Source organism: Ascaphus truei, chromosome 16 (assembly GCF_040206685.1).
Source record: "Ascaphus truei isolate aAscTru1 chromosome 16, aAscTru1.hap1, whole genome shotgun sequence".
NCBI lineage: Eukaryota > Metazoa > Chordata > Amphibia > Anura > Ascaphidae > Ascaphus > Ascaphus truei.
Window position 1 is genome coordinate 44,678,051 of NC_134498.1, and position 19,849 is coordinate 44,697,899.

The window sequence follows — 19,849 nt, forward strand, 5'->3', positions numbered from 1 at the left end:
GGAGGAGGACTGGGGTGGTGGAGGAGGACTGGGGCGGCGGTGGAGGAGGACTGGGGCGGCGGTGGAGGAGGACTGGGGCGGTGGTGGAGTGGGGCGTTGAGGAGGAGGAGTGGGGCGGCAGCAGAGGAGGAGTGGGGCGGAGGAGGAGTGGGGCAGAAGAGGAGAAGGAGTGGGGTGGCAGTGGCGGAGGAGGGGGACAGCGGTAGCAGAGGAGTGGGGCAGAGGAGGAGGACTGGGACGTGGCGGAGGAGTGGGGCAGAGGAGGAGGACTGGGACGTGGCAGAGGAGTGGGTGGGTGGCGGAAAAGGAGACGGGTGGCAGAGGAGGAGAAGTGGGGCAGTGCCAGAGGAGGACTGGGGTGGCGGCGGAGGAGGAATGGGGCGGCGGAGGAGGACTGGGGTGGCGGTGGAGGAGGACTGGGGTGGTGGAGGAGGACTGGGGCGGCGGTGGAGGAGGACTGGGGCGGCGGTGGAGGAGGACTGGGGCGGTGGTGGAGGACTGGGGCGGCGGAGGAGGAGTGGGGCGGTGGCAGAGGAGGACGGGGCGGCGGCGGAGGAGGACTGGGGCGGCGGAGGAGGAGTGGGGCGGTAGCAGAGGAGGACTGGTGTGGCGGTGGAGGAGGAGTGGGGCAGAGGAGAAGGAGGAGTGGGGCAGAGGAGAAGGAGGATTGGGGCAGAGGAGGAGGAGTGGGGCGGCGGCAGAGGAGGAGTGGGGCAGAGGAGAAGGAGGAGTGGGGCAGAGGAGAAGGAGGATTGGGGCAGAGGAGGAGGAGTGGGGCGGCGGCAGAGGAGGAGTGGGGCGGAGGAGGAGTGGGGCTGCAGAGGAGAAGGAGTGGGGTGGCAGTGGTGGAGGAGTGGGGTTGCGGTGGCAGAGGTGTGGGGTGGTAGCGGAGGAGGACTGGGACGTGGTGGAGGAGGAGGAGTGGGGCGGCGGAGGAGGAGGAGTGGGGCGGCGGAGGAGGAGGAGTGGGGCGATGGCAGTGGCAGAGTGGGGCGATGGAGGAGGAGGAGTGGGGCGATGGCAGTGGCAGAGTTGGGCGGTGGAGGAGGAGGAGTGGGGCAGCGGAGGAGAAGGAGTGGGTGGTGGTGGAGGAGTGGGGGGTGGTGGTGGAGGACTGGGGCAGAGGAGGAGGACTGGGATGTGGCGGAGGAGTGGGGCGGCGGAGGAGGAGGAGTGGGGCGGTGGCAGAGGAGGAGGAGTGGGGCGGTGGCAGAGGAAGACTGGGGCGGCGGCGGAAGAGGACAGGGGCGGAGGAGGAGGAGTGGGGCGGAGGACTGGGGCGGTGGCGGAGGAGGACAGGGGCGGAGGAGGAGGACGGGGCGGCGGCGGAGGAGGAGTGGGGTGGCAGTTGCGGAGAAGTGGGGCTGTGGCAGAGGACTGGGGCGGTGGCAGAGGACTGGGATGTGGCGGAGTAGTGGGGCGGCGGAGGAGGACTGGGACGTGGCGGAGGAAGAGGAGTGGGGCGATGGCAGTGGCAGAGTGGGGCAGTGGAGGAGGAGGAGTGGGGCAGCAGAGGAGAAGGAGTGGGGCGGTGGCAGTGGCAGAGTGGGGCGGTGGAGGAGGAGGAGTGGGGCGATGGCAGTGGCAGAGTGGGTCGGTGGAGGAGGAGGAGTGGGGCGATGGCAGTGGCAGAGTGGGGCAGTGGAGGAGGAGGAGTGGGGCAGCGGAGGAGAAGGTGTGGGTGGTGGCGGAGGAGTGGGGTTGAAGAAGAGGAGTGGGGTGGCGGAGGAGGAGTGGGGGTGTGGTGGCGGAGGAGTGGGTCAGTGGCAGAGGAGTGGGGCAGAGGAGGAGGACTGGGACGTGGCGGAGGAGGAGGAGTGGGTCGGTGGAGGAGGAGGAGTGGGTCGTGGAGGAGGAGTGGGGCGGTGGCGGAAGAGGAGATGGGTGGCGGGGGAGGAGGTGTGGGGTGGCTGAGAGGAGGAGGAGTGGGGCGGTGGCAGAGGAGGAGGAGTGGGGCGGTGGCAGAGGAGGAGGAGTGGGGCGGAGGAGGAGTGGGGCGGTGGCAGAGGAGGAGTGGGGCGGCGATGGAAGAGGACGGGGCGGCGGAGGAGGAGTGGGGCGGAGGAGGACTGGGGCAGCGGCAGAGGAGGGACTGGGGCGGCGGCGGAGGAGGACGGGGTGGCAGAGGAGGAGTGGGGCGGAGGAGGAGGAGGATTGGGGCAGAGGAGGAGGAGTGGGGCGGCGGAAGAGGAGGAGTGGGGCGGCAGAGGAGGAGTGGGGTGGCAGTGGCAGAGGAGTGGGGCGGTGGCAGAGGAGTGGGGTGGTGGCAGAGGAGTGGAGCGGTGGCAGAAGAGTGGGGCGGTGGCAGAGGAATGGGGCTGTGGCAGAGGAGTGGGGCGGTGGAGGAGAAGGAGTGGGGCGGCGGTGGCAGAGGAGTGGGCGGCGGTGGCAGAGGAGTGGGGCGGTAGAGGAGAAGGAGTGGGGCGGCGGTGGCAGAAGAGTGGGGCGGCAGTGGCAGAGGAGTGGGGCGATGGAGGAGAAGGAGTGGGGCGGTGGAGGAGAAGGAGTGGGGCTTCAGCGGACGAGTGGGGATGCTGTGGAGGCGGAGTGGGGCTCAACTCCAGAGACCCCTTAATCATATGTTAAAAAAATTGTTTATATTGTAGCTCAAAAGACGGGGAGAGCGGAAGCGTCACTAACGGGAGATACGATAACGTTCCAATGTGCGGGAGATATTCATGTTTTCAGTACCCTTTTTAAACATAACATAATTAATGAATGTTTCAATGAATACTTAATTATGGTAACTGTGTGACTATTCAGCAAGCAGAATTCTCAGACCATGGGTACCCAACTCCAGTCCTCAAGGGCCACCAGCAGATCAGGGTGTACGGATATCCCTGCTTCAGCACAGGATTGAGACACCTCAGACAGGATTGAGACATCCTGGAAACCTGACCTGTTGGGAGCTCTGGAGGGAGGTGGCCACCCCTGTCTTTGACATTCCCTTTTAGGAGTGTTCTGCAAATAGAAGTTTCCTAATGAAGCTAGACAGGAGAAGCTTTATAACAAATAGTAACACTGCCACATCATGTGTTATCTGGTAAACCAAGTGATTTGTGAAGACCTACAATTTATAAGTAGTGGGTACGTTTCTGGGGCACAAACGTTCTTACCATTGTAATATATAAGGAAATATCTCTATTCACCCTGGTTTTTGGTAGAAAGCTACAGGTTCACTCACTGGACTGCGATCCGCTGCACGGAGTGCACGAAATGAACCCATTGCGGGGTGGTATGTATGGCTTGTGCGCCCTCCAAGGTGGAGAAGGAACCGTCACTCCAAAGGTCTTGGTATAAAACTATTTTATTCCCCAAAGATGGACGTTTTGGTCAGCAACACTGACCTATGTCCTTCTTCACTTTGGAGGCCACACAAGCCATTCATCCTGGTTTTTACAGCCATAGAACGTTTGATGTTTGTCTGACATTGTTCAGAACGGCAGGGCTGTTTGTGATACAGGGTTGTCTCATTGATTTGTGGGGGGGGAGGGGTTTGCTGTTTTTCTCTGGTCCTTGAGCACGTCTGCCCCTTGCAGCTCGATTAGCTTCAATGACACTTCTGATAATAATGTCACATGAAAAGAATGAGACATTTGATTTGTAAATTCATATTCCACGTACCATGTGTATTAAATAGAAGTAGTTGTGTTAACCAGTTGCAATAATAATAACTTCATTTAATATAGCACTTTTCTCTCAATGGGACTCAAAGCGCTTCACAATCACAGTACTGTACATAGGAGCTTTTACAGACACAGTCCCTGCCCAGGTGAGCTTATACCTGTGTTTTTGGTGCCTGAGGCACAGGGAGATAAAGGGATTTGCCCAATGTCACAAGGAGCTGACACTGAGAATTGAACCAGGTACCCCTCAGCAATTATTGTTTACAGTCAGTGTCTTTACTCACGGAGCTCCTTATCAGGCTATTATTTTTTTTTATTATTATTATTATTATTTGGACTAGCAATTAATATTATAAGACAAGCTTATGAGAGTTCTCCACAGGTCAAGCAAAAAGATCCAATGAGTTTAACACAGATGTAAAATCCAAGATAACAGTGTTAGGCAGAAGAGGTAGAGAAGACTGGCAGAGGGAATAGGAAATAAAGGGAAACAATTGGGTCCCTAAAACAACACCAGAATTATCAGAGGGAAAACAACGCCGTTGCTTTCAATGGAAGGTTTTTCTGTGTTTCTGTTTTCCTTTGATAAATGTTGGGCAGGTTTTGTACTCTGGTTTTGCCTAGATTTTAGCAACCACAACCCTTGTACAGTATAATCAACCAGCTACATCAAGTGAAAGCCCGTTTCCAAATCCAAAGTGCCCATCACAAGTTTTACAGACCTTTTCAGGATTAACTTCCTACACTGGCTTATTATACGTGTTTGATTTGTTGGGGATTGGGGGGTTACTTTGTTTAACAAAGCATCCATCACCTTGTTTTAACCTGCTAAACGTACTGCTGACATTAGCTCACTTTGGTCTTCCATGCGATTGCTACTTTATTGTCCAAGTAAGAAACAGCCGCTCCTCCTGGAGGCTCATTGTAACTTTCATTGTCAAGCAGGCAGGAGTGGCCAACTCTACTCCTCAAGGGCCACCAACAGGCCAGGTATCAGGGATATCCCTGCGTCAGCACAGGTGGCTCAATCAGTGGCTAAGTCTTCAACTAAGCCACTGATTGAGCCATCTGTGCTGACGCAGGGATATCCATAAAACCTGGCCTGTTGGTGGCCCTCGAGGACTGGAGTTGGCCACCCCCTGTAGTAAGGGTTTCAGCAGTCAGGACCCCAACACAGAATGACTCCAGCTTCCTCTCTCTCAGCCACTTCCAGAACAGAATATCATCCCAACTGTAGCCCCCCAGAAGATAGGTCCTTACCAGACTATAGCGGTAACGGGGGTGTTTTTCACACATTGTGATGTGTGGTGGTAGCGATTAAACTGGACGTTCTTTAAAGGGCAATCAATAAAGGTAATCAATTCCTACCCTGGTTTCAAAATGCATCCATCCATGCAGAAGGGAAGAGATAATGCTTTCTTTATTATACCCGCTCTCTCCTGCTCTTGTGTTGTCCTCTAACTCAACGCCCTTTTCTGTTTAACCCCTTTGGTGCTGGGGTTAAAGTGCTTTCAACAAATTGATCTTCAGTTGTAGAGAAATATCCCTGCAATGCCTTCCAGTGCAGAAGCGGGGGGTCAGGGTCGGGCACTGCATGTTCATGTCTGAAGATGAAGAACTGGTGCATATGTTTCCCAATCTAGGGTAGTAGATGGCATTGCTGATTTAATGCTCACAAAAAAAAAAAGAACTCGGGGGCCAGCAACTTGGGATACTCCAGAACAGGGTCTAGAGACCCATGGGTAGGTACATAGAGTGCTTGGACACAATGTATCTTGGTCAAGATAGTATAGTCATCAGAAGGCACACAGAAAAAGTAGAAAGTGAGTACAGTCAAATGAAAGTCATTTTAGACTTCTTTAAGTCATTAAAATGACCTTCATTTGACATAACTGATCTTCTACTTTTTTGGTGTGCTTCTGATTGCTGATTTAGTATACGGATCCATTCTAACTCTGTGCAATTCCTGCTCTCGCATCTGATCATTGTTATATGAAACTATCAAAATTCCCCTTCGGCCTCACGATATACTCAAAACCCAAGCCACTGGTGAGACGAATCCTTTTGTATTAGAAACTATATTAGCCTCGTCTCTACTCAACTGGATTAACCTGTCGTCTTTACCCATCTCCTTTTCGCCACATCCAGCGATCCAAAATAGCGGTCTACGAAAAAATGTGGTCCTACATGAAATCGGCGGAGCCGTCGGTATTTACCAAAACCACCGACGATGGCGTGGCCCGAGTGCGGAAATCAAAAGGGAAGTTCGCCTTCCTGCTGGAATCGACCATGAACGAATACATTGAGCAGCGGAAGCCGTGTGACACAATGAAAGTCGGGGGGAACTTGGATTCCAAAGGCTATGGCGTGGCAACTCCAAAAGGCTCAGCATTAAGGTGGGTGGAATAATATAACAATATCTGTGTTGTTATAGTACTCCACCTTCCCTGATGTGTTGTGTTCTTTTTTTTCTTTACTTTCTTGTGGATGTTTGAGGTAACACAGTTTACACTTTGACATAGCAGGATGGTAAACAATGGTTTCCTTTGCTTCTTTCCTCTTCTCTTTCTCTCTGTGTGTTGTCCTATCTGACTGATTGTTGCTGTTTTTAATTTTACAGTCCAATGGCTTTTTCAATCTAAATGGTAAAAGCCAAGTTTAATTGCTATATGTGACAAATGTTAATCGTATAATGTGGTGTTAATGTTAACTCCTCTTAAAGACGATTTCCCCATCCCGCACACTCCATTATGACCAATGCCCCCCTCCCACCCAAGCCACCGTACAATAATTAACCCAGTGTTCACTATACAGATATTTTTATAGCTTCACATTCGGTGAAATTCTAGACAATTTGTCCTCTCGTGCTCCTTTTTTTTTTATATATATATATACGTTACGATTTCCTCAGCCTTTTGTACATTTTCTTACGAGTTATGTTTTATCGTTTCAAGAAACGCTGTTAACCTGGCAGTATTAAAACTGAATGAGCAAGGCCTCTTGGACAAATTGAAAAACAAATGGTGGTACGACAAAGGAGAGTGCGGAAGCGGGGGAGGGGACTCCAAGGTCAGCCTCTATGTCACCACAATCGGGTACCTTAGTTAAGAGTAATCGGCAAGACTGTCATTTCGGTAACCAAGAGAAAGTCCAAATTCCAATAAACCCAAGTAATGACGCCAAATGTCATTTATTTTCACAGTAGCTTTTGGATTCAGTTGTAGACCATGCATCATTCATTGGTTGGTCCATATCTCTGGATCCATATTACATTAAGAGATGAAAATATCAAGGACAGTGGGGCACTGGGAAAGGGGAGTTTAAAAGAACCATTTATCCAAGGACTACGGTGTACTCTAAGAAAAAAAGCTTATTGTGGAAGGTAATGTTTAGGGACATCAGGGCCACATACTGTACTATTCTTGTATGGTTTATTGTGAAAAAGCTTCCTATCTGAAACTGGTTGCTTCAAGTGAAGTACACAAGCTTCTTTCACAATGTAATTTAGAGGAAACCAACAAATGCATGAGTAAATTTCAAATAATACAATACCTTGTATTTTTGTAAGTAGGTGCCACTCAACAGAACGCTATAGACCACATTTTTTTTAAATCCCTGCTTCATATAGAAGTCTACAAAAGAACATTCACTGCATTGTATTACTCAGAGTCTCAATTTTCAGTACGTTTTAGTCCTCACGTTCTGATGAGCTGGAATTCATGGTTGAACATTTAGTTCTGCATTACTACTGTACTGTGTGTAATATTAACCCATGTATGGCTGGAGAGGCTTGATAAGGTTAATGAAATGCATAGTTGTTGTCAACTGAAATGGCCACAGTTTTAGTGACATAAAATCTATGATGACCTTTCTCAAGGACACGTGGCGCCTGAGCAATATAGAGTAGATTCTTACCAACAGAATACATAAAATACCGAACGTTCTGCACTTCATAACATTTCAGACTTCGTGAAGGAAAGATCAGCCAACAAGATTAAGAATTTCAGTTACTCACTTGCACTTTATTTCACCATCGCATTGCCAAAGGCTACTCGATGTTTCACTTCAGAAAGACTTGTCTAAGAATCTATTCTATTACAAATCTATTGTTTTGGTTTTGCCAAAACTCAATTAGTTTTTTGTTTGGAAGAACAAAAAAAAAGCAGCAAAATGCTAAAATAGCATAATGCTTGAAATAAGTGTTCAAATCGTAAAAACAATTAGGAAAGTAAAATTCCATATACTTGGCCTAGTGTTCTGGTTTTGATTTGAAATATTTGGGGGTTTTGGTTTTAGAATGTCATGTTCTAGTGGGTTCGGATTTTGCATATTGGCATTAAAATAGCAGACACCTTGGTAGGAAAGTAGATGGAAAAATGTATATAAATATTATTTGTTATTAATAGTCGGTTATTATTATTATTATTATTATTAAAGCAGGGGGTCTCCGTAGCTGAGCTACATTTATTTCAGGGGACTCCATGCTGCCCAAGATACTCACGTGGTGATAACGGTAGCAGCTCCACAGGTTTAAATGTCGCAGTCATGTGGGCCAATAGGAAGAGACGTGGGATGATGTCACAGCTTTCTATTGGACCGTGTGGTGCGGGACATTTAAATCGCCATTATGATAGCCCAAACTATGTGGAATTCATTACCCATGGAGACTGTGATGGCAGATACAATAGATTTGTTCAAAAAAATGTTGGACATCTTTTTAGATAGGAAAGGTATACAGGGATATACCAAATAAGTAAACATGGGAAGGATGTTGATCCAGGGATTAATCCGATTGCCAATTCTTGGAGTCAGTAAGGAATTTATTTTTCCCCTTAATGGGGTTTTTTTTGTTTGCCTTCCTCTGGATCAATAACTAAGTATAGATATAGGATAAAGTATCTGTTGTCTAAATTTAGCATAGGTTGAACTTGATGGACATACGTCTTTTTTCAACCTCATCTACTATGTAACTATGTACTATGTAACTATGTAACGAGCCCAGCAAGTGCTCCTACCAGCACCCCCTACGGAGGTGAGTATTTCGGGAAGCAAGTGGTCCCCGGGAGTTGAAATCAACATGGTTCAGCTCCGGAGACCCCCTGCTTCAAAGCAATTTTTTTTTGTTTTTTTTTAACATTGCAATTTTGCATTTATATTGTTGAGTGCCGATCTGATTTCATATTTTTCTATTCTAGAACCTTCTCAAAATAAGTTAAGCAACGTACAGTTTCACAGCAGTGCACAAGGCAACAAACAAACACAAGCGCACATGAAACTCACACACAACAGTTACTTCTATTCCTACTAGTGTGCGGCCAGCCAATCATAAGGCTTAAAAATAGGCCTGTGTGCGACTTTTTTGTATGCCACATCTCTTAGTGGAAAATGTATCCCAAAACGTCTGGTTTTAAACAAAGTTACTGCATAATGCCAAATGAGCCAGGCAACGGAAAGGGAGTGCCTGTTTTCCCTTGGTTATTCCTTTAACAGTGTGTGCCGATTACTCAAAGCGATATAGGCAGGAACTGGTCTAATACTGTCACTGTGGTGTTAAAACTTAAGGTGATGATTAGGGTGCCTGCAGTTCAAGTTCTGTGTCCAGGATCCCTGCTGTATCGCTTTGTATAGTATGAAAGTAGTTTTAAGCTTGAATAACATAAAATAACATAATATAATGTTATTTATGTTATTTCCCACGTGAAGAACTCCTGTAAACCTTGCAGTATTGAAACTCAGTGAACAAGGCATCTTAGACAAGCTGAAAAACAAATGGTGGTACGATAAGGGTGAATGTGGAGCCAAGGACTCCGGAAGTAAGGTCAGTCGCAGAAGGTCTTTTGAATTGATTAGAAGTCCCATTTTTGACTCACTTTCATGTACACAAAGTTTATTTTTTTATTTTATTTTTTTACAGCCCAGTTCCAACACAGTAAGACAAGTTCCTAGGCAACAAAGAAGAAGAAAGAGCATTGTATTCACTGTAAATACATGCACATATTGTCATTGGGAGATGTGGTGCAGAGACCCCTGCAGCTGTGAAAGAGTTATTGAGCAAAATTGTACTATCTACAAACATATTTTTTCATACACTCACGTTTTATTTTCAGTCACGTCACAATAGATGCTGTCAGGGGTCTACCACTTATTCTAATTATTTCCCTGAATGGCTTTGTATTTCTATTGAGCCAACATCACACCAGCTTGTATGTGGTGGGTTTTTGGAGGAACATTTTTACAATATACATCACATCTAAAGCATGAAAACATTTATTTTTAATTGAAGATCCCTGCGTTTTTTTCTTTGTTCTCTAGACTGTCGGTCGTTCACTCCATTTAACATTCATATTTATTGTGCATTCAATTATTTTGCTGGTGCCTAGTAGACCTCCTCATCTTTGGGTGTGTTTAATATAAATGCAAAACAAATGTAATTCTATAATGGCTAGTTCATTCATTCAGGCACATATAGATAGATTGGCATTCAAAGGGAATGTTTCAAAATGTGTATAATTACCTTTATTGTGTCCTTACACAATAAGATTATATATCATTATATAACAGACATTAAAGCACACTATGTATACATTTCTAAGATGCATATTAAACGTAAACATTGCAAGATTGGCATCCACAGCCCAAGAAGTTACAAACTTACTGCATTACTTACATCTGGATTAATCCAAAATTATTATATATAATTTTTTTTTTTTACCTTTTTTCCTTTTTTTAACTCCAAATGAAAAACCAGACAGCAACACAGTATCTCAGAGAACAGTATAACAGTAAAATGGTTGCAATTCATTTGAAATACATTATAGATTAATGACAAAAAAAAAAGCACGTTTCTATTTTTTTTTTTTTTCAAACTCCATTTATATTTTGGAACGGACAATATTTGTCTTTTGTATCATATACCATAGGCCTACACAATATTGCTTAGTCCAGGCCTTAAAAGAACTGACCATCTTCCATTGTTTGTTGTTGTTAGTATTTAGATGAAGAGTCTAGGGTACAGATATATCTATATATATATATTTGTATATATATACATATTCTCTACATTCACCAAAACAAAAAATAGATTTGCCATTATTATATGTCGTATATTATACATCTGCATTTGGTGTCATGATGTTTTTTTTGACTACCAGCATTAAGTTGGTTGATTGTCCAGTATAGAATGTGGTCTTTCACCATAGTAGATATATTGAAATAGATATTCTAGGATTCCTAGTGGTACTTAAAGGGAACGTATGGAATATATTATAGGAAGAAGTTAGGTTTACTGGCACCATTCATATTTGAAGTTTTAGAAGATGAGAACGACATGCTACCCTAAACATAGTGAAGAATTGCAGATTTGCAGGGTTTCTTATGATTAAGGAGTAGTGCACGTTATAACCCAATGACCGATGTTCAGTAGAACTGATGGAGCTGTTTATTCCTCTTAGGACAAGACAAGTGCTCTCAGCCTGAGCAATGTCGCAGGGGTGTTCTACATACTTGTTGGAGGCCTTGGGCTCGCCATGATGGTGGCGCTGATAGAATTCTGTTACAAGTCGCGAGCAGAGTCCAAACGAATGAAAATCACAAAGAATACACAAAACTTTAAACCTCCTCCAGCAACCAGTACCCAGAATTATGCTACATACAGAGAGGGTTACAATGTCTACGGAACAGAAAGCGTTAAAATCTAAGGGTACGGCTGCGGTTCAGTAAGATCACACAGCAAACTGCGTTGTTTTTCCTTCATCTGTTTCTCTTCTGTTTCTTTCTCTCCTTTTTAGCGACATGTCTTCTTGAAGTGTTCACTGCTTTTCCTTGGTGGAGTGAAGCTAAAATATTGTTGCTATTGCTCAATGGCTGGGAGTGACCGACGCTCGATCCGCGCTCTCATGCCGGGGTCAGCGATATCTGCCATTGACTTTTCCTAGTGTTACTTTTATGTCTTAAAGCACATTTTCCCAGTATGTGGAATATTATTATGTCACGTGTATTACTGCTTTGACGCGCTGTGTACATAGCGCTATATACATAAAGCTATAAATACAGTGACTTTAATGGCAGGTATCACCAATTCAGGTGCGATGGCGGCCAAAAAGGCTTATTTAATAAAGTGAAATAATGCTGATTAGAGTTCCCGTGCGGTAGTGCTGGATCGGCACTATTGCACTTGCATGTGATTGTCACTGTGTGGCACAGGACTGGGTTAACACAGAAACGCGTGGGAGACAAGTCATTGCTTTCATGAGTTCTTGTTTCATTGTGTTGCTACTATGTCCTTGTAAAAGAAAATATGTCACACGCTGTGTGTAATACAGGTACCTTTTAATGGAGCAATCCAAAAAATATTCTACATGTGGTTTTTTTTTTTAATAAATCAGTTCTGTAGTATTAGATAATATTTACTACCATTTTTTATTTATTTATTTAACTCTTAATGCCAATTTTAATGAGTTTTAATACATTGTGCATCCTGTGATTTCTATAGCAGGCTTTAGCCCACCTCTTCAGCAGTGGGAAATCTTTGTAACACTTTCCCGTTTGTGATCATTTGTGCCAAGAGCAAGAAACAGGAATAGTAGTGGGTGCTGCAAGCAGAAAAAAAACCTAGTCAGGGTAACTGCATGTAGAACAGAAGGGAAGCTGAGCGCACCAAAAGAAATCATTTATAAAAAAAAGTTCATATAATTGACTGATTACAGTCACAAACCATCCGACGTTTCGGTCCCTGAAGAAGGTGTTTGTACATCGAAACATTCGGATGGTTTGTGATTGTAATCAGTCAATTATATGAACTTTTTTATAAATTGTTGTATTTCTTTTGGTGCGCTCAGCTTCCCTTCTGTTCTACCTTAGTAATATAAGAATGCATTGTAGCTGCTGAGTTACACTGACTGAAGGATTGATTTGAAACTGTAAGGCGGCCACTTAGTGAACCTTGGGAAGCAGGATCTTTGCTGACCGATCACAGGAGAACAAATCGTTCGGCAGCTTAGGTAATTAGTTTTTAATAATGGTAATCAAAGGCTGCATACGTTGAAAATCAGTTTTTTAAAGGTACTTGTACTGCCCCTTTAATGGACCACAGTTTTTACAAGCATTTGTGATCCAACTTTCCCTTACACCAATCACCTTTAAAAGGAAAAAGATGTTTCTAAGAGAACTTTAGTGGAAGCGAAGCAGTGTGACTGAGGATTTCATGCCAGATTTATGAATAAAGAATGTGTCCCTATCTACCTGTAAATGGATTTAAGAAGAACTGTAACAATGCACAAACACGCTGACGTTTTTACAAGCCATTTAAAACATTGTAACAATATATTTTGCAGATCACCGAGGAGAGCCCAGAGATGGGATGAACACAGGAGAGCAAGGCTTCTCTCCTAGATCGTGACCACCTGAGCCAGTTTAACTCTTTCCTTGCTGTCGGGAGTGACACAAATTGCTGATGGTGCAATGAACTTTTAGTTGAAAGAACTGATTTTTTTTCCTTCAGTGCCTTATGGAACATTCTGAGACTCGCAACAATGCAAACCATCACTGAAATGCTAAATGCTAATATAAACTGGTCACAAAACAAGACTCTAGCGTAAGAAACAAAAAAAAAGTACTCTTGCAAAGAACAAGTTCTATAAAAGCCATTCTTTGATAGCACTGTACAGGGCCTCAGATGCTCTATATGCATTTTAAAGGTGCATTCACTCTTTCTTGTGGTTAAGAAATACATTTCACCCAAAGTCACCATGTACCCGCCCTTCCTTCACTGTAGTTACATTGCTGTATGTTTTCGTAAATGCACTCAGGCTGCCGGAGACAGAAAAGACACGTAATATGCATTTTCTGTGGGTCACATTTAAAATGGCTGCCTCCACGCCATTAACTTCTTGCCATTCTAAACACTCACAATTTGATGTAATTGCTCCACCTTTTGCCTGGTTGTGTGAGTTCACAGAGCACGAGAGAGAGAATAAGGTGCGGTAGCATGAAAACCTCACGAGTATTGTTACAAGCCCAGTTCTTAACACTAAAAGTGTCTAATTACATTCGCCAAAAAGGAGATCTTTGGGTTACAGTGCGCAAAGGTTATCTTAGCATATGCGTAAAGTGGGTGCCCTTTTAGGGTCACAAGTATTATACTAATATGTTGCTGAAAAAGTGTAAGGGATCCTGTCTCTTATGAACAGCCTCCTTCCTATTGCATAGACAACTAACAGTATCTTATGGGTACTTCTTAATACTAAAATCTAAACCTGTGATTTCACCGATCTTTTCCATGACCTGTCCGTTAAAGAATATCATTAACATGAATGTAACATTCTTGGGTAACAAAAAAAAAAGTTGACAATTTCTAATTGGTTATGTATTTGTATATCTAACGCAGTGTTTTTCAATAGGGGTTCTTAGGAAGGGGCTCCACAGTCATCCCTAAGGGGTTCACTGCAATTTTCAGGTCATTTAGAGTTTCTAACAATGTATCTAATCTGAGACGCGCTATTAGAGAGGGTTGGGGCTCCTTACAATGTATCTAATCTGAGACGCGCTATTAGAGAGGGTTGGGGTTCCTTACAATGCATCGGATCTCAGACACGCTATTAGAAAGGGTTGGAGTTCCTTACAATGCATCTGATCTCAGACGCGCTATTAGAGAGGGTTGGGGTTCCTTACAATGCATCTGGTCTCAGACGTGCTATTAGAGAGGGTTGGGGTTCCTTACAATGCATCTGGTCTCAGATGCTATTAGAGAGGGTTGGGGTTCCTTACAATGCATCTGGTCTCAGACGTGCTATTAGAGAGGGTTGGGGTTCCTTACAATGCATCTGGTCTCAGATGCTCTTAGAGAGGGTTGGGGTCTCTCAGAATTTCACAATATAATTATAGGGTTCCTTAGCCAAAAAAAAGGTTGAAAACCACGAATCTATCGTCTCACACCTTTCATACCAAAATGTCCATTCCCCAGTGGAGAAAAGTGACATTAAATGCATCATTGAAACATTGCTACAAGAGGGGGTTCAGTGCCGCCTCCGGTTCTGAAGGCGCTGAAAGTAATGGGAGGTTTAGGTAACAATGCAAAGGAAGCAGTATTTGCTCACAGTAACATCAATGTAAGTAAGTCCCCTACATCTGGAGAAGATTGTTACACACGGTGGTTTATGCCACCTCGGACCTGGTGATATGCTACAAAAGGGATACAATATTAAAAATTATGCACAGGAGCAGAGGAACTTCCAAATGTTAGAGCACTGTAGTTTGATAAATTGACGCAAGATGAAAATGCCCCTGTTTGAGTTAAATCGGCACCCCAATTACTTTGGCCTATGTATGTTCTATCAAATTAGCAATTTGCTAACACAGTACTTAGTATTTTGGAAAACGTCCATCCAAAGGATTAAATGTATCGGCACAGAGAAATGTGTGCGCTAGGACGCACTGCATTGTATGCTGCTCCCAGCATATAAAACGCTAGATCAGTATTGGTCAAGTTTCTTGCACTTGGTACAACTTGTTGGGCAGATTTATGTCCCCCGCAGAGCTGTTCGGTGGAAGGGACGCACAGAGACCGAGAATGTAATGTTCCCCATTATACATACAATCAAACTACATTCTCCCAACGTGTCCTATTGACTCTGTACAAAAATCACAAGCAGATGTCCGCAGCCAACTGGGGGCACCTTCCTACTTTGGGTCAAGGTATCAAGTCGGATTGGCGGACACAAACATACTCCTTTATGCATCACATTGAAAATGACTTGTCATTTATATATAACATTCACGTTGTCCCTTCTCTTCCTTAAGAAGAATGAATGTATCTCGGAAATGTAGATTCTCAGCTCATTGTTTGATTTTAAGCAGTTTATACACACTGCTCTACTAACTCCTGATGATGCATCATCCTATTAATCCCTTTATTGATTGATTGATTGATTGAAGTGCAACCATACTAGCCAATTGGTTTCAAGTATCCTGTATAGTAGACACCCAGTCCTGATTTTCCATTTCTGATCGTTGGTCTGTTGGCCACTTTGGTGTTGAAGGATACAATGGGAAAAATGATTGGGTATGGGTCATAATCACACAGTGACCTCTGCTGGCGGGTTCGCTTGCAGTGTCCTGTGCTGAAACTCTATCCGGCCCGAAGAGGTGAAATCTTAAAATACAACCACTGACCTCTTGTGGGGAAGTAGGTCAACTATCACTTTGTGCAAATATATCAGGAAACCTCGCACTGGATTGTGTGCTGCAAATGCTCCAGTTATATAATATATAAAAGTACAATTAGGTAATATTTCTTTTCGTCTTCCAGCTGGAAAAACTCACGAAGAGTCCATTATACTGGTGCGCCAGCGCTGCCATCACTTTACAGGCGAGAGGCTTTATTAAGTAGCATCCACTGGGTGGTGCTGTATCAAAGATTGTCTGTTGTACACTAGATGCAAAACCAGGGTGGGGTGGAATGTATGCCACGTGTATCAAAAATGTATCTTCTCTGATAAAACTGGTGCTCTTATTTCCCCCAGTTTTGCACTCGGTAAAGTTTGATACATTTCCCTGTATTTGTGCTTGATGTAGCTTTTTTGCTCATTCCAAATTTTGACCCCAAGAAGAGTTTTTAATTTAGCATATATTTGGCAAGATAAGGTATTAACACATAGAAAAGATGCCCTGATTCACTGCTGCGTTTTCTCTCTGCAGTTGCATCAAATGAAAGAAATTGTGTTGTTAAAGCTCGTGCAGAATGTTAGGTATAAAGATTTCCGTCGTCTACGACAGAGCTGGAGACAAGGGGGGCGATACATTTGGGGAAAAAACACTGTCTTGTGCTCAAAGAGAAAGGGTTTGTTCGGTCCGATACGGACTCAAATATACAATGGAACTAGGGATATCATTGTTTGTTATTCTCCAAAGAAAACACCTACCCAGGTCCTTTAGGAAGAGTAAATATATCCACTTACCTCCTGTGAGAAATATGGGGCCTCCGGTGTTGTTTAGTCATCCAAACATAGTAGCTGTAGGCTGTTTCTCAGTGGCATGGCTGTGAGCTCAATCTCAGAATCTGCCCCAGTTGTGTGCTTCTGGTTTAAGATAGAGCATAGAAAAAGAACAGGAAAGTGCAGAGCAACCACTAGTAGAAATGGACACGGTAACCGATGTTGAAAAAATATTACATATTTTATTAGGTCATAGAATAAAGAATAAAAACATCAGACAAAATCTCCCATGTGTTTCACTCCAGTTGGGCACTGAAACATCAGACAAAGTCCCCAACATCTCTCACGCGTTTCACATGAATAGGGAGCTGACACATCAGACAAAGTCCCCAAACTCTCTCACACGTTTCACGTGAATAGGGCACTGAAACGTCAAAGTCTCCAAAATCTCCCACGCGTTTCACGCGAATAGGGTGCTGAAACGTCCAAGTCTCCAAAATCTCCCACGCGTTTCAGGCAAGTAAGGCGCTTTCAGTGTGAAACGTATTGGAGATGTTTCTATCTGATATTTCACCACCCTCTTGAGGTGAAATGTGTGGGAGATTTTGGAGACTTCTTTTGTCTGATTTATTTATTCTTTGTTATATGACCTACTCATGGTTGCTCCACACTTTCCAGTTCTTTGTTTCTAGGCGATAAATTTGCCATGATACAAAGAGCCCTAGAAAATAGGGTTATTCTCAGCTCCTCGATCCTTCATACTAAATTACTTAATGTCACTTTATTATAAATATATATATATATATATATATATATATATATATATATATATATATATATATATATATATATGTGTTTTTTATCTATTATGTTTTCTAAGCATTTTCAATTTGTCAATAGCAAATTCCATAAACAAACTCTGTAAAATCAGCCTCCAATAACTGTGCCTACATTTCAGAATATGCTTTCCCATAGCGGACGAGACAAAAAGAGGAGAGAAAACATTACATTTGATATGTTCCACCCATGGTTTTTTTCTATCAACGAGAGGGAAATTTTATTTATTTATAAAAAAAATGTTTTATCCGGAAGTAATACTGTACATTGAGAGTTAAGTCTCGTTTTCAAGTATGTCCTGGGCACAGAGTTATAACAATACATGGTTACATTAAATAAACAGGGTTATACAGTCAATTCACAGACATTTAATGGACAGTTAGAGTTGGAAAATTGAGGCAGGGGAAAAAAGGGTTGGAGTTTCAGATTGAAATAGAGCAATTTTAACACCAACAAACATCAGCGAATGGCAGTGCGCCTTTGGGGCGACGCAGATTTAAACTGAAGGGGTTCAGATTGACTGCAGCTGTGATTTCAGAGTCCTTTTGAAATGGTATCATGCAATTTTGCTGCTGGAGGGTTCATACAAACACAGATTGGCAGGTGTCCTTTTAGGAGCAAAGGGGGTCAAATCCAACTACTCAAGATGATGTGAAGCCTCTTCTCTGTGTCCGGGGAAGGTTGAGATTTATTGAAATGGATGGGGCTCAGCGTCTTGTCTGGCATGGAGAAGCGGCTTTACAGAATATTGAATACGGCCCGTGGAGATGGAAATCATTCAGTCAATGTCACTGTTGGTCTCCAATTCGTTGTCACGGATATTAGAATGAGGATGGGGCAATACTAACTAGAAGGTGAGGACGTCACCTGCCAGATGTTTTCATTTGAGGTATTTGTTTTACCACCACCTTGTTCAGATGGATGGATTGACTCAGCTATCGGTTAACAGGGATTGCTCACATGTTTCAAGGGCATATCCCTAGTACAGGGGTGGCCAACTCCAGCCCTCAATGGCCACCAACAAATCAGGTTTTGAAGATATCCCTGCTTCAGCACAGGTGGCTCAACCAGTTGGTCAGACATTCACTTAACAACTCCAGGCCTCAAGGGCCACCAACAGATCAGGGTTACAGACATCCCTGCTTCAGCACAGGTGGCTCAATCAGTGGCTCCGTCTTTGACGGAGCCACTGATTGAGCCACCTGTGCTGAAGCAGGGATATCCTTAAAACCTGTCCGGTTGCGGGTTCTTGAGGACGGAGCTTGAGCACCCCTGAAGCAGACTCTCATACAACAACTTAACTGCAAAACTATTCCAATTTGCTCCACAGAACACAGGATACACAACAGTTGTCTTGTTAAGAGAATGGAAATATGTCACGTTCTTTTGTTTCCCAAAAATATGAAGACTGGCCTTGTACCCGAATCCTTTGTCAGCCGGCAGCACATTACAGAGCAGTGGGGTTGGTGAAATGAGGGGTGAGAAATTAGACTTTTTGTTATAACGGAACTGTGATTTGTTTTTTGTTTTTTTCAGCGTCTTCATGCTCTTATATATCCCATTATGAGAAACAAAAGCTGTGCAGAAAAAAAAACAAAAAAAAAAAACAACATTTTCTTAGATGCTATATAACCCTTTCTGTGCCAGTGACCAATATCACATTGCATTGTGGTAACCTCTGCCACACCAAGGGTTAAAAATGTACGTTTATTGAATGACATCAGTTTTTAAGAGTGTGAGCTTCCTGCCGAAGCCAGCGCGTTCGCAATTTTTTTAAGACCTGCATGTAAAAATTGTTGATTGCTTAAAATGTCCTGCGATAAATGCAAACAGTCAGCGGTAGAATATTTGGGGAGGATTTTTCATTTTGTTATTTTCACGGTTATTTTTTTAATTTTGTTTTTATTTGATTTATTTTTTTGGTTTTTCCGTTTCACTGCAGATTGGCGAGCAGTACAATTGCCAAACAAACTTATGGCTGTAAAGAGAAAAACTGCATGTGCGGACGCGTTCCCGAGCCTCATTTTAATGAGGGGTGTACAAAGTTTTAATACATTTTGTAAATAAATCTGTAATGAAAAAGACTGGGGTTTGTTTTTTTAACTGGGACTTGATAATTTTATGGATGACAGTGTGACAGACACAAGAGCTAATCCAGTGTGTTGTACTTTTACAAGTAATCTGCGTATTACTGTGGGAGTTACTGTATCATGCAAAGAAATATCTATTAGATCACAACATGACAGACAATGGCAATATTTTGGATCCCTGGGGAACCTTTATCACAGATGAGTAGATTTTTGGGGATATTACTGTTATTGAAATATTTTGCTATGTGCACACACTGGGCTGTTTTTATTTGCGTTTGCAGACTGTACTGTATTCTGCTCTACATATTTTTTGTGTTTTTCTTAACTCTCCAAAATTGAATTATATGCTACAACTTAAAATTGCCCA

At 43.7% G+C, this 19,849-nt stretch overlaps 1 protein-coding gene across 11 annotated transcripts in view; it reads left to right on the top strand.

Moving 5' to 3' along the window:
• The window catches only part of GRIA3 (glutamate ionotropic receptor AMPA type subunit 3), a 184,842-nt gene extending 165,366 nt beyond the window's left edge, over positions 1-19,476 (top strand). Inside the window, exons 13-16 of one of the 11 annotated variants that reach the window (XR_012788424.1) lie at positions 5,775-6,022; positions 6,581-6,695; positions 9,330-9,444; positions 11,078-11,211. Coding sequence is in view for 6 of the 11 variants with exons in the window: in XM_075573403.1 (XP_075429518.1) it covers positions 5,775-6,022; positions 9,330-9,747 (666 nt within the window). In the remaining 5 variants the exon portion in view is untranslated. Of the gene's footprint in view, positions 1-5,774; positions 6,023-6,580; positions 11,326-12,958 lie in introns of those variants that run through there. The other 10 variants (XM_075573405.1, XM_075573404.1, XR_012788423.1 and 7 more) reach the window with 10 other exon arrangements.
• The last annotated feature ends 373 nt before the right edge of the window (positions 19,477-19,849 follow it).